We start from the raw sequence: 13,417 nt of genomic DNA, 5'->3' as shown, positions 1-13,417 counted from the left end.
CTTTTTCGCTCTCCAACTAGTTGGCAACAGCACGAAAAAAAGGCTAAAACGAAGTCGGTTGTTGCCGTATGTAAATTACTTTTGGGGGTGCGAGGACGAGGTGGTGCACATCTGAAGCTCTAAGGGCTAAGAGTGTTAAAATGCACGGGTAATTATGCTTGGCTTAGAGGCTATGACAACAAAAGTGTTGAAAAAATGTACAGTTGTGGGCGGGGGGAGGGGCAAGTGGAGGGCTTGGGTGGCTGGGGGCGTGGCTTGGGTGGTTGTGTGGCTAGTTTGGGCTGTTTGTTGCTCTTGTCTCTTGTGGTGCCGGTGGTGTGCGGGGTGTTGGGGAAACATTAATTCATTTACAAACTTAAATTGAACGTGAAATTATTAATTGCTTGCTTAATTAATTTATAATGAGTTTTTCAGTGGCATCTGTTTCGCGTCAGTGCAAGAGAGAGAGAGAGAGATAGCTAGTGAGCGGTGGTGCAGCTAGGCGATTTGTTAATATCAAGTATGCGCAGTGTGTGCCATGATCAGGGAGCTAAGGTTCGGAAAATGTCTGGAATGCCGTGTTCAGAATGTATTCAAGTGTACTGCAGTCTATTTCTTGGGGACTTGGGGTTTGTATCGTGTTAGATGAAGTTAGAGTTTCGGTTTTTGTGGGACTTATCTCTTTGGTTATCACAAGAAAGACATTCAGTTTAACATTACATTATGCACTGGATGAAGAGTACACTAGTGGCTAGATTGAAGGATAAATCATCGTTTTGGTTAATAGTTATTTATATATATCGTATGTGTGTGTGTGTGTGTATGTGGATATATTGGACACAAGTATCGTAACGAAAATGAGTTGAAAGTAAAACTCCAATAAAACGTTCGTATGCCGCTTGCACCACATAACAAATCATGACTCAGCTCATCGAAATATCGAAATTATGTAGAGTGTGTGGGGAGTATATAGTATATATAGGTAGTATTGTAATTGGCAAACCACGATCATCAATCATCAATCAGCGAGCGAACGAGCGAGCGAACGAACGAGGAACGAACGGCAGCAACTTCCGGCAGGATATATACGTATAGAGATATATTTGTATGTAAATGTGTTTGCGGGTGTGACTGTGTGTATGCTTGGAGGTATAAATATCAAAGTAAAAATTCAATTCAGTTCATTCGCTTATTATTACATCATTGAAAGTTCATCAAAAGAGAAAGTAAAATGTAATCCTTTACATAAATATTCATAGTCATTAATATAAGGTATACATGTCGTATAGGTGGATTTTATATATATATTTAAGGTCAGTCATCAATCAATCAATTCATATCAATTAAACAATTTACAAGTATGCGTATATATAATATATATATGTATATATATATTTAGAGAGAGAGACAAGAGACAGAGAGTGAGAGAGAGGAGCAAGACGGGGGTTTTCTGGCTGGATGGGGTTTGCTCACCAAGTCCACGTAATGAAAACTAAAACACATTTAAAACAAAATAGCTTCGAATGTTCTTTTTAAGCTTCGACTTGGCTTCAACTAAAAAATGGTTTATACTTCGGCAGGACTTTTGCTTTACTGCTTCCACGCGCGGAAGAATTGCATTTCGATTATAAAGTTCTCGATTCGGAAAGTCTTTCTCTAGCCAAATCCTCGTTTGTTTCCGGTGCCGTTCACTTGGTGTTTTGGAACCGCTTGAAAGAATCTCATACGTGGAAATTGGTGAATGGTTAGTACTAAGTTCGGTTAACACAAATCACAGACATTACTTAAAAAGGATTCGCATTCAAAGTCATATTCAAATTCATATTCAAATTGAAGCATATGCCAAGTGTGTCGGTGTGATTGAGTGGGTGTTTGTGGCTGGGTGGGCGGTGTGTGTCCCGTGAAGTGGGCGTGGCCAGTTGATGGGCTCCAAGACCGATGCCGATTTTTGTATCTACTAAGCTCGACGGTCAAGAATCTGCCGTCTGCGTGTGTAAAAAGTATTGCTTTCAATCAACTAACAATGGATGGATGGTAGGTGGTATTCTGCGCGCAGAGCATTAAAAAATTCATTACGATGGGGGGAGTGGGGAGAGGAGTGCTGACGGGGCAAACTGAGAGCTCTGCGCTCTCATGAATAAATCAGAACTCAAAAAAATATGGGGGGAAAAACATGTTTTATTGTTCCATATCCATCCATACAAAGAGGAAATTATCCAAACGTTTGCACGAGGCATGGCACACACACATACTAACGCACGCACACACACAGCGACAAAGTGGAAATACAATGAACGAAATCAATATTAATAATAATGCCCAATGCAATATTAATGGGAAACTCAACTGCAAAAAGTATTAAGGCACACAAAACTGAATACATGTGAATACGAGTATGAATAAATATTAACACGCACACACGCATTCGCAATTAAATTGTTTTTATTCGTTATAAATTTGTTTCATTCATAATGTGTTACTTATGCTTTCTTTCCCCTCATCGGTATGTTTCTTTTTTTCTCATTTGTTTTTCGTATTTTCTATAAATTACTTGCTCTGCATTATTCATAATTATTGTATAAATCTTTATATTTGTTTGCCGGCGTTTTGTTTCAGTTTTCTTGCTTAAACAATTCCATGAAGATTGCTATAAATGAAATACAAACAAAATAGACAAAATGCCACAAACACGAGACAGAGCTAGAGCGAAAATTGGGAATTCAATGGATATTTAAAACTAAATAGTTACATACATATGCAAGTTGGTTGGTTTGGGAAAATGGGAATAAAGATTATAGAACTATTGGCTAGTAAACTAACTTTTTCAGCAAGGACGGTAATTCGTGATTCAATTCAATTCTCTACTACGCTAAAAATCAAGGAGATTCTGCATTATTTAAAGAAATAACTTACTGAATTATTTAATGCGTTTCGATTGGGATACGTATCAGGGGTAATTAACCTAAGCTTCAGATGAGTGTACGTGTCTAAGCTAATTATTATTTTTGCTAAGTCAGAACTGCCTCCTTTTATTAGTTGGCAGTCAATTTGAATTTCTCTTCTAGGTTTCAAAACATCAGCATTTATGTATTGTTATTCAGTTAACATGAAAAGTATACGACCTGTGAATAATGTTACTTTCGACCATCCCAACAACGTAAAGGAAAATTGAAGGAACTTGGTGCAAGATATTGAACTCGACAAGGGGTGAGTATAACTTTGGTGTTGCATTAGTTAGTATAAGTAAATAAAAAACGAACAAATAATGAGATTACAAAAATCAGATTCATTTTATTTAAATAAGGTCGATTGATTGTTGCTAAAATAAGGACTAAGATTAATGTAAGATAAATTTATTGTACATAAAAATAAATTAATACAAGGTGCACACATTTATACATTGCATTTAATTGGGGGCCCAACGAAAATCGTTTCGACTTGGATCAAGAATCGTCCTCATCTTCGGACCCAGCCAGATCTTGGCTCGACTTCGATATTTGAATTCTAATAGGCGTCTGCAAACGCTCGGTTTCGTATATTCTGACCTTCAACTAAACGGAAGGGGATAGACGTAGGTTTTCTTAATGCTTAGATTGGTTTATAAAAATATAACACACAAAATACAAATGGTGTGGTGGTATATAATGAACATTTAACACACAAATCAAAACAAATAATCAAGCTCAGAGCCATTAAACCGAAAATTGGTTACACACAGATGATAAACTTGGATCATACCATAAAAATGGGATTGGCAAATAAACGAAATTAAATACTTTACACAAATTGTTACTCTTTGCCTCGCACGCAAGCAAATAAATGTCGTGAATTGAAACTGCATTGCGCACAAACAAAAAATGTATTTCAAACAACGTGCTGGGAAAAGATTCGATAATTGTAATATAAACGAGTCGCATTTGCTCTTTTCTCGATATTCGTACTTTTCCCTTGTGATTATTAATTTTATTGATTAAATAAAAAGATTTTTCGCTACATTTTTTCGTTTTGACTTTAATTAATTTCTGTTGCGATTACATTTTAAAGAGAATTGCGTTTCGCAATACACGCATTTATTCATTGCTGGTCCGTGAATGCAAACCAATTTTATGACTGACAGCGGAATGAAATTATTAAAATTGCGCATTATGATGATTGCCGTTGTGGTAATGGTGTTATTATTGTTATTATTTGCACTGCTTTCTGATTTGTTTGCGCCCCGATGCGAATTACTCGGTCTATCGAGTGTTCGGTGGGTGGATGGATGGATGGTTGGATGAATGGATCGAAGAGCTCATCTCCGACCTTAATTGCTTGTAATTAACTGCGATAATTGCTTAAAAATTCGTTTGAATGCATTACGCGAGAAAGATACTCGTGAGTGGGAAGATTGAAGCTCACTTCCGAGAAAAATGCATAAGCTGTCGAACTAATTTAATCGGTACTTGGAAAATTCGCAGATAATTTAATTTTAAGATAACTCTTGCGGAATCTTCAAACCATTTGCTCGTGGGTGTGTGAATGGGTGCTTTTGCATTTGTGAAGGTGAGCATTTCGAGTGCATTCATGCGTGTGCCTGTGTTGGGGTGTTCTCGGTTGCTTGCGCGCGTGTGTGGGTGTGTGTGCATGTGTGTGTGCCGGCCAAAAAGATAGCTTGAAATACCTGCCAACCTTGAAGTGGATTTGTGGGATTTGGCCAACTCGTTAGTCAGTTACTCAATCATTAATTTGCCATTGCGTAACCAAGGGAAATTTTTGAAACTCTGTAAGTGCCTCTCAAGGAATATGTTGCACGTTGAGCTGCAGTGCAGCTGTGTTGTGGCAAGATCTAATTGGATTATGCGATTAGCACAAGTTCAAAAGCCGATTTTTCTTCTCCCGATTGGCTTTGCTAAACTGAAACTTGACTCGAACTTGCAGTGTTAGCTTTCGGCAAAAGGCGCGTAAAATTGTTAAATGGTGCGCTGGCAACGTTTAGTTGATTTGGCCAAATTGCGCTGCGCTTAACAAATTGCATGGAAATGTTTGCCCCAGCAGACGGATGGGCGAAAAGTTTTTGGCCAACTGGAGTCGGTTCGTTTCGGCTCGGGCCATTTGTCGGCCAGAAGTTGCAAGTTGCTTGTGATTTATGCACTGACAGCTTGTGGTGCGTGTCTGGGCCTTTTATTTATGAGTTTTGTTTCGCCTTCGTTCGCATTGCGAGCGTAAACAAATGCAGAAGTATGCTACAGATAATGGTATTTATTCTGGGCTGTTGGCCGACTTCAATCCGTCTCTTAGCTTTCTCTGCTCTGTGGTTAATTAAAACGCAAAGAAAACTTTTCGGATCAAATTGGTACACAGTTCACGGCACACAGACACACAATCACTGACACGGACACACGCACACGCACGCATTCAAAATGCAGAAAGCAACGAAATAACATCATCCTTGTGTGCGCACACACACACATTCAAAGTGTATATCGTAAGTAGTAAACAAGTAGTAAAATCTGATGTATGTACCTGAAGCAATAAAAATAATCACGAGTGGCAGGAGGCAAGTCAAAATCATAATAAAAACAACACGAATAAGGCTTTAGCGGGAGGCAAACAGAGATAGAGAGAGGGAAACTGAGATTTACATATACAGAGAGTTGGTAAAACACACAAAAATCTGGTTATAGCAATTCACATTCGTTGCGGTTACATTCTCAGTTTGGCTGCGTTCCAGCTAAGACAAGAGCCAAATAAAAAGACACGGAAAATGAAATGGAAATGGAGTGGCCGGAATGAAAAACCGAATCGGGTGGAGGGGGTGTGTTCAGGAAAAGATAAGGCCAAAACATGTTGCAGGTTGTTAATCAAACAAGCAGGCAGACAAACACACGACAAGCTAACGTTGCATGTTGGACAAAATGAAAGTGTAAATATTTTCGACACGCGCGCGCGCCCAAAAGCAGGCAATAAAAACTTGATTATGAAATTCGCATTGCTTTCTCGTATCGCATGACTCTTGTTGCTAAACACTGTCATATAAAAAAGTGTGTTGGACGGATACACAAACACAAATACAGATACAGATACAAATACAAATACGAACGGAAACGGAAATGGGAACAGAAACAAAAACAGAAATGGAAACCGAAAGCGTAACCGTAAACAAAAAGTAAAACAAACCGAACCGAATATGTTTGGGAACGTACGAGTAACTGGAATTGTTTTGAGTTGCACAAAATGCATCGAGCACAGACAGTTGGTTACTGGATTACAGCATTACAGCATTACTGGAGTACTGGATTACTGATTACTGGATTATTTGCTTTGATTTAATGCTTTACATGGTTCTTTGAGGGGCGGGCAAGGAAAACATTCCGCTTGGTGTAGAGTATAGTACTTTTGGTATTTTGGTTTTTTGTTTTTTTTGTTTTTTTTGTTTTTTTTTTGTTTGTTTCGAGTATTACAATATAGTTGCTGCACCTTCGGGAATCTCAATCTCATATCGAAAAGGAAAACTAATCGAATCGAATAAATTTTGGTAGTAGTATTTGTAGTAGTAGTAGTAACATCATTAACATAAGTTATACATACATATACATAATGTAAACTAAATGAGCATTAGCATGTTAACGTAAAACATAATGAATGCGTTCAAGATCACCTACACATACATACGCTGTATGTATCAATAGGTACTGGTATATATATATATATATGTGTGTGTGATGTAGAAAATGCTATATATATATATCGTACTTAAGTAAACTCGGCCGGGGGCCTCTCATTTTTTGTATCATTTTTTGGTTTCCATCTTCTTGCATTACTTAAACGTAAACAAACGTAAACACACGAACATAGGGCTTAGGCATTATAAGTATATATGTGTTTAGGTATATAGAAATATATAGAAAGGTGGAAAAAATTCAAGTTGTACAAAATGCACGCTTGGCGGCTGTTCTAGTCCTGAACACAGGTTTTCAAATCGAGTGTGTCTGTATTGTTAGCAGTAATTGTTTGGTTCGGTCCTCAGTCGGTTAACTAAAATCTATCTAATTGCAATACACATAACCACATCAAATGAAACACAAGCTCGTGAAATTCTCTGATCAGATATGGTTAATTCTTTTGCCTACTCAATTCAATAAAACATATCCTCAAACCCTGTATTACGATTGCACTTTAAGCAACTAAGTTTCGAGTTCAGGCGACATAAAAGCTATCGAACATTTATAATTATGCACTCGAGGTACAAATATACCAACAGAATTATTTATAGCCGAGCAAGCAGTTCATGTCAGCGATCGCTGATAATGATGAAATACATGTCGCCGTAGCTATATCCTCATTCCCATCTCAATCTCCAGCGCCGTTCCATGCCAATCGCAACCCTACGCTGTCATCAAAGTATGTAATTTTAATTTGACTTTTATTAATTTATATGTTTTACGAAGGGCGACAGATGCGATGGGAGACGACTGTGCCGATAAGTTGATGGTCAGCCATAAAGCAGCCAATGAATTATTATTGTAGCGAACGGGCAAACAGCCATTGGGGCGGCATCAGGCATTAAGCCTGGCCAACACGGACGCAAACACACACACACTCACATTCGCACTGGGCGAAGGAGAATGGAGAATGGATAGAGGACAGAAATGTTGACAGGAGAACTTACACAGAGTCCTGGGCATGCATTATGCAGCAATTGCTGTTGTCAACTGACAATGCAGCGAAGGCAGCTGCCGCCTGCCAGTAAATTAAGCGGAAAAGTGTGTTGCGGCATATGAGGCGGGGGCTTCGATGGGGACCTGGAGATTGGGGGACTTTTGGGTGCCAGGGGGTCCTGGAGCACAAAAAAGTAAGGCGGCACACACGGCGGCCGACCAATGCGATCTGGACCGTCGGCTGGCAGTATTATTTGCTGCAGTCGGAAATAACTCAACCGCAAATGAGATAAATTGCGCGCACACAGATAATTGCATGGAGGCCCCCAGACGGCGTTGTAGCATGGAAATGAAATACATTGCACATACGCCGCGTTGGTTTTTTCCTCTTCCAGCTCTTTGCAATTTTTATAAATGCATGTGCGTCGTCGTCCCAAAGCAATCGTCATGTTTGTGACTCTCCAGCGTGTGCGTGTGCGTGAGTTTCCTTTTTCGGCCGCTGTACAAATATTTATGTGGTTACCAACACACCGACACTCAAACACTCGGGCGGGCGTGTAATGAGAAGATATTGCGCATACGCACTGTACGCTCATTAAAGGCGATCGCTGATGGCACTCGCCAGACTTGCTCGATTATAGCTAGTTGTAGTTGTATTTACAATGCGAATAACACAAAGGCTACCGCTTTAAATCAATTTCGGCTATCAAAATAGTTCGATGCTTTTATTTTCGGTTCGCTTAATCGAGTGGAAGTACTCGGTTTTTTCCTTTACAATTCCACAAACAAGTGCATTTGTATCTGAACCTTCATTTAACTATAAGCGTAAATAGTTATGCATATCATTGTAGTTATGTACCCCTTTGCGGTACGTGTGTAGTAACTTTGCACGAGTTTGATTTGGTAAAATGAAAAACTGAACAAAAAAACTGGGCCGGCGATTGATAAAAGTTCAATTTGAAGTACGTTTGGAAAATTTGTTATTCCTCTAGGATGCAGTATACAGTATGGGTCGCTTACGTTCATATACACTTTACGGATATACATACACATACATTTAGGAGAACGCTTAACACGGATGTTTAATTGATTTAACTATAAATTTGATTTATGCTGCTTCAATGTATGTGACCTTCGCTAAGATTGTGACTAATAAATGTACGCTTTGCTCTATGCGTTATCGTTTATCCGTATCTTTATCAATTGTAATTGAATTGTTGCATTATTGTCGTAGTTTACGTTAATTTATATCCTAGCATAATCAAGTGGATAAGCATCTTCCTATGCGAACGAGTAACTATCCCCCTATGCCCTATAATCTCCCTCTCTCTGATATGATACGAATAATTGGCTCCTTTTCCGAATCCCCTTCCTCTGCATATATTACATACTCCTTATCTGTACACACGAGTCCTAATCCGTCCTAATCAGCGTAGAAGCGAATGTGCCAATTTGTAATTGTAATTTTTGGCCAGGCAAACAAATAGCGAACGAGAAAGAAACAAATTGTCTCCATTCCCCCTCCATTCCGATTGGGGGCTAACACTCGTACTCGAGAATGAATCCCTCTCCCTTGGACGTGGACCTCGAATGTTGCTGCTGCGGCAGCAGCAGTGGCACGGTTGTTGCTGCCGCAACGCTGGACGTCGCTGCCGCTGTCGGCTGTACGGTTGCTCGGCTTAAATTTACTTGTGACAACATTGCGGTGGCCGTTAATTTGCCATTGTAGGCGAGGGCGGGATTCAGTGTGGGCGTGGCACCGTGTCCATAATAGTTCAGAGCGGAGGTAAGTGGCACGGACTGCTGTTGCTGCTGCTGCTGCTGCTGCGTGCCGCGTCGATGTTGCTGCTGTTTGGCCATATAATCCGTGCTCGTATTTGCCGTGGCATTGCGCAACGTTATGAAGGTGTCGAAGTTGTCGGCGGTCGAGGAGGCGTTCGAAGTGCTCGAGTTTCGGCGGTTGCCCAAATGTTGTTGCTGCACTTTGGGCGCGGTGGGTTGCAGGTTCAGATTGAGCTTTAGGTGCTGCTGCTGCTGCTGGGACATTGATGAGTTCGACGAGGAGGAGTTGGACAGCGAGGACGAGTTGACCGAGTGGGCGGGCGGGTGCTGCTGCTGATTCGCATAGTATTTGCGCAAATTCTCCAGCATATAGCGATTGTTTGCATTTCCGGCTGAGCTGACAGCGACCAATGTTGTTGCTCCTCCCGCTGGTGTTGCTGCAGTTGTTGTTCCTGCTGCTATTGCTGTTGCTGCCACTGCTCCTGCAGCAGCTAATGCCGCTGGCTCTGGCTTTGGCTGATGGAACTGTGGCCCTGCGGTTGGCGTCGGTATCGTTATCTGCTGCTTGCTGCTGGTGGCATAGAGTACATCGCTGCTTTGTCCCGGCAGCGCCAAATTGATGACACTGCCTGCTGCAGCTGGCATTGCGGTTGCTGCTGCAGTCGGGATTGCTGCGTGCTGTCGCTCCATCTCCAGTGCATGGGCTCTTGTCCTGCCCTTTGCCCTGCTCCCCGACTGATAGCTGCGGGCGTAGTGGGCCTCCATCAGGTCCGCCCGTCGCTGTCTGGCCACATCCGGCTGTTCGCCGCCTTCTCCAGCACTCCTGCCGAATCCGTAGAACTCGGCCCGCGGATAGTGCGCAGAGTTCGTGGCCCTGTCGTAGTTTCTGCCCCGCTGTCGCTGGAAGTGCTCCAGGTAGCTCTCGCCAACTCCCCGTTCGCCCACGAGGAGATTCTGTTCCTCCAGCCCCACTTCATCGCCCACCTCCTGGCGCTGCAAATGCTGATTGAGGGACTGGTAGAATGTGCTTTCGGCCAGATTCTCATTATAGGATGTCGCACTCGCCGGCTGATGCCAATCAGCGTCTTCGCATTCGTTCACTTTGACGCGAATGCGTATGTCGCGGGCCATGTAATCCGGCCTTCCGCCAGCCGCCTCATCCTCGGCACTCAATCCATCCACCGCCAGCCCAGCCTCATCGTCATCGTCATCCTCCTCGTCGTCGTCGTAAAAGAATCTTGCTGATTTGGCGCTTTCCGCCAGCAGCAAGTCCTCGCTCTCCTCCAAAGCCAGGGCATAGCTCGTTAGGTTGTCAAAGTAGTATTCGCACATTTTGTCCGGGTGCTCGTAGCGTAGTTTAAAGTCCTTGGGATCTTCCTCTGGTTCCTGCCGGTTAGTAGTGGGTCCACTAAATACCGAGGCATAGTCGGAACTGCTCATCGAGTCCGAGTTGAGGGCAGTGTTCCTTACCTTCGACTTGGACGCAATGGGCAAAGTGCCGAGGTTCTCGTAGTTAGCACCATAGTTGGCTGCCTGCGATTGACTCCTTTTGTGCCTGGGAGGGCGTGGAGTCTCTGGGGCAGGATCATGCTGCTTGGCCAGGGCTTTCCGCTGGGCTCCACTTACACGACCGACCGAGTGGGCCGACTGTTTGGTGGTGCTCAGCTGGTGATCGAAGTTTTGCTCCAAGTAGGCATCCAAATAGTGGAGGTTCTTGCTGAGATCAATCTCAGATTTGTAGCTCTTGTAGATGGTCGCCTGTTTGCAGCGAGATTCGTAGCTGGAGATGTTTGCTCGATCACTGATAAAGCGGAAGCTCTCATCCTTGGCCAGGGTATGGAAGCCACTGAATTCTGAACCACCAAGGGATCCCCCGTCACCGGTGGTCGTCTTGAAGTTCCGGCACTTGTCGCGTATTTTCTGGATACCCTGCCGTGTCTTGGCCTGCAGTCGCTCAAAGTAATTCGCCTTGGTCACCGGCGATGTGGAGTGATTTAGTCTTGGATGATAGGCGGTGGTGTGCTGGATGTCATAGGCGCCACCGCCCGAAGCCCGCATGCTCTGAATGCTGTGCGTCCTATTGGGATAGCTCAGTTTCAGCTTGGGCAGCGATGGCGGATCCTCAGCGGCGGCGCGGTTGTGCAGTTTTCTTAGGGAAAGTTGCTTGAAAATGGCCCTCGATCGTTTGGGCTTGCCACTCGAGGTGTTTGTCCTTCTGCCCAACAAATCACCCGAGTCATTGTCGAAGTCCTGCCGCTCGAAGCGCCGCACTGGCACTCCATGCAGATAGTGATGCTCGGAGGGGGGATTCTGGCTTCGATTGGACTCGAAAAGTCTTCGCAAGCCGCGACCCTGCCTCTGGGGTCGGGAACTCCTGGCGTTCGCCGCACTCCTCAGACGCGTATTAACGCTCAGCGTTAGGATCTCATCGTCGTGGAAAATGGAGAAGGGATTCGTGATCACCGTGGAGCTGTCTCCCATCTGATTGGTGGAGGGGCTTAAACTGCTTACGGATCTAGTCTTAAGGCTAACGCTACTCCTAGGCCTACTAATGGCTACTTCCTTCTGCTTACTATCTAGTACAACTACAACTTTGGCTTCACTGTGCTGCTGGTGTGGCAATAACTGCTGTCCCCTAACTTGCCCCAGATCCGTTTCGGATCGCGAGCGGACTGATGGAGCATCCGAGCCCGCCTTGCGCCGCAGCTCCTTCAAGGAGTTGCTCTGCTTGCGGAAGCGGTAGAACGGATTGTTGATGCTCAGCTTCTGGAGCAGCACCTGCGTTTCCTCGGGCGTGAGTGGACCCACTGGCAAGGGATCCACTGGACCCGGCTGCTGCTGCTGCTCCACACTCGTCACATTCAGGTGGAGCAGCTTGGGCGCCGTCGCCGGCTTAATGTCCCTGTTCATATTGTTCTCGAGGTCACGCTTGCTGCTACTGGTCTTGCTGCTAGTCAGCGAACTACTGCCCTCGCTGTTGCTGCTGTCGCTGGTTTTGGCCACCTCTGAGGTGTTGTTATTATCGCTATTGGTCAGGACAGTAGTCGATGTGGAACTGATTTTGTGGTTGTTATTGTTGTTGTGGCTTACACTACTGTCATCAAGTCGCTGTTCGTTCGGTGTTGTGTGTTGGTCTGTCAGTTCGTTTTGGTGTTCGTTTTCGTTTTGGTTTTTGTTTTTGTTATCGTGTTGCTGTTGCGTTAGCTGTTCGTTGGATTCGCTAGTGGTATCAATTGCCTGCTAGACCCTAGTGGGCGGTTGTAATATCATTGCAGCCATGCGTACCTTCATTGCCTCCGGTGATCCGTGTCCCGGGTACTGTTGCTGCGGATGCTGGGATGCGGCATGTAGGGCAGCGGCTGCTGCTGCTGCTGCGTGCTGCTGCTGTTGCTGCTGCTGCTGTTGTTGCTGCTGCTGCTGCTGGTGATGATGGAAGCCCGCTGGCGTGGTGTAAATCGAATCACCTTGAGGGCCACTCGTGCTATCCGAGCGTGATTTCAAATCAGCTTTCTCGCTGCGGGCGACAAACAAAAAGGAAAAGAGATGAGAATGAGATGGGTGGAGCAAATCGTTATCGAAAATTGTTTGCCCAAGTGACAATTGTGTGGGTGGTGGTTAAGTGGTTGGGTGGTGGCTCATCGGCTGCCATCGCTGATTGGCAAATTGTATCCCTCACGCATATCTGAATATCTATTTAGTTTTTGTCGCTGCCTCGCCTCGCCGCAGGCAATTGTTTACTTGGGGCTTAGGAAATTAGATATGCCCCTTGCCCCCTTGCATCCTTGCCACCATCAATTTACTCTCGAGATGGGCCCAGAAATTTAGCCTACAAAACGAATTTTGTGGAATTGTGGTCGGAGCGTGTGCTCGATACGGAAATTCTAAATCCATTTCCGTTCTCCTTTTAATATTGATCTGTTCAGCGGTACACTTTGAACTTGTGTGTATATAAACAAAATATATGTAGTTTTTCTAAACTCCTAAACAAGAGGAACACAGGACGTTAGCGGTGAATGGCC

General features: G+C 43.8%; 1 protein-coding gene across 6 annotated transcripts in view; it reads right to left on the bottom strand.

The window, feature by feature from the left end:
• Positions 1-13,417, bottom strand: part of LOC117144847 (kin of IRRE-like protein 1) — a 70,376-nt gene that overhangs the window by 11,507 nt on the left and 45,452 nt on the right. For 5 of the 6 annotated variants that reach the window (XM_033310244.1, XM_033310246.1, XM_033310247.1 and 2 more), the window contains exon 14: positions 12,684-12,912. In XM_033310244.1, the coding sequence (XP_033166135.1) occupies positions 12,684-12,912 (229 nt within the window). Of the gene's footprint in view, positions 1-3,242; positions 3,531-12,683; positions 12,913-13,417 lie in introns of those variants that run through there. The other variant, XM_033310248.1, reaches the window with a different exon arrangement.

Source organism: Drosophila mauritiana, chromosome 3R, assembly GCF_004382145.1.
Source record: "Drosophila mauritiana strain mau12 chromosome 3R, ASM438214v1, whole genome shotgun sequence".
In the NCBI taxonomy this organism is placed as follows: domain Eukaryota; kingdom Metazoa; phylum Arthropoda; class Insecta; order Diptera; family Drosophilidae; genus Drosophila; species Drosophila mauritiana.
Note: the sequence above shows the minus strand (reverse complement) of the source record. Positions and strands in the feature narration are given on the sequence as shown.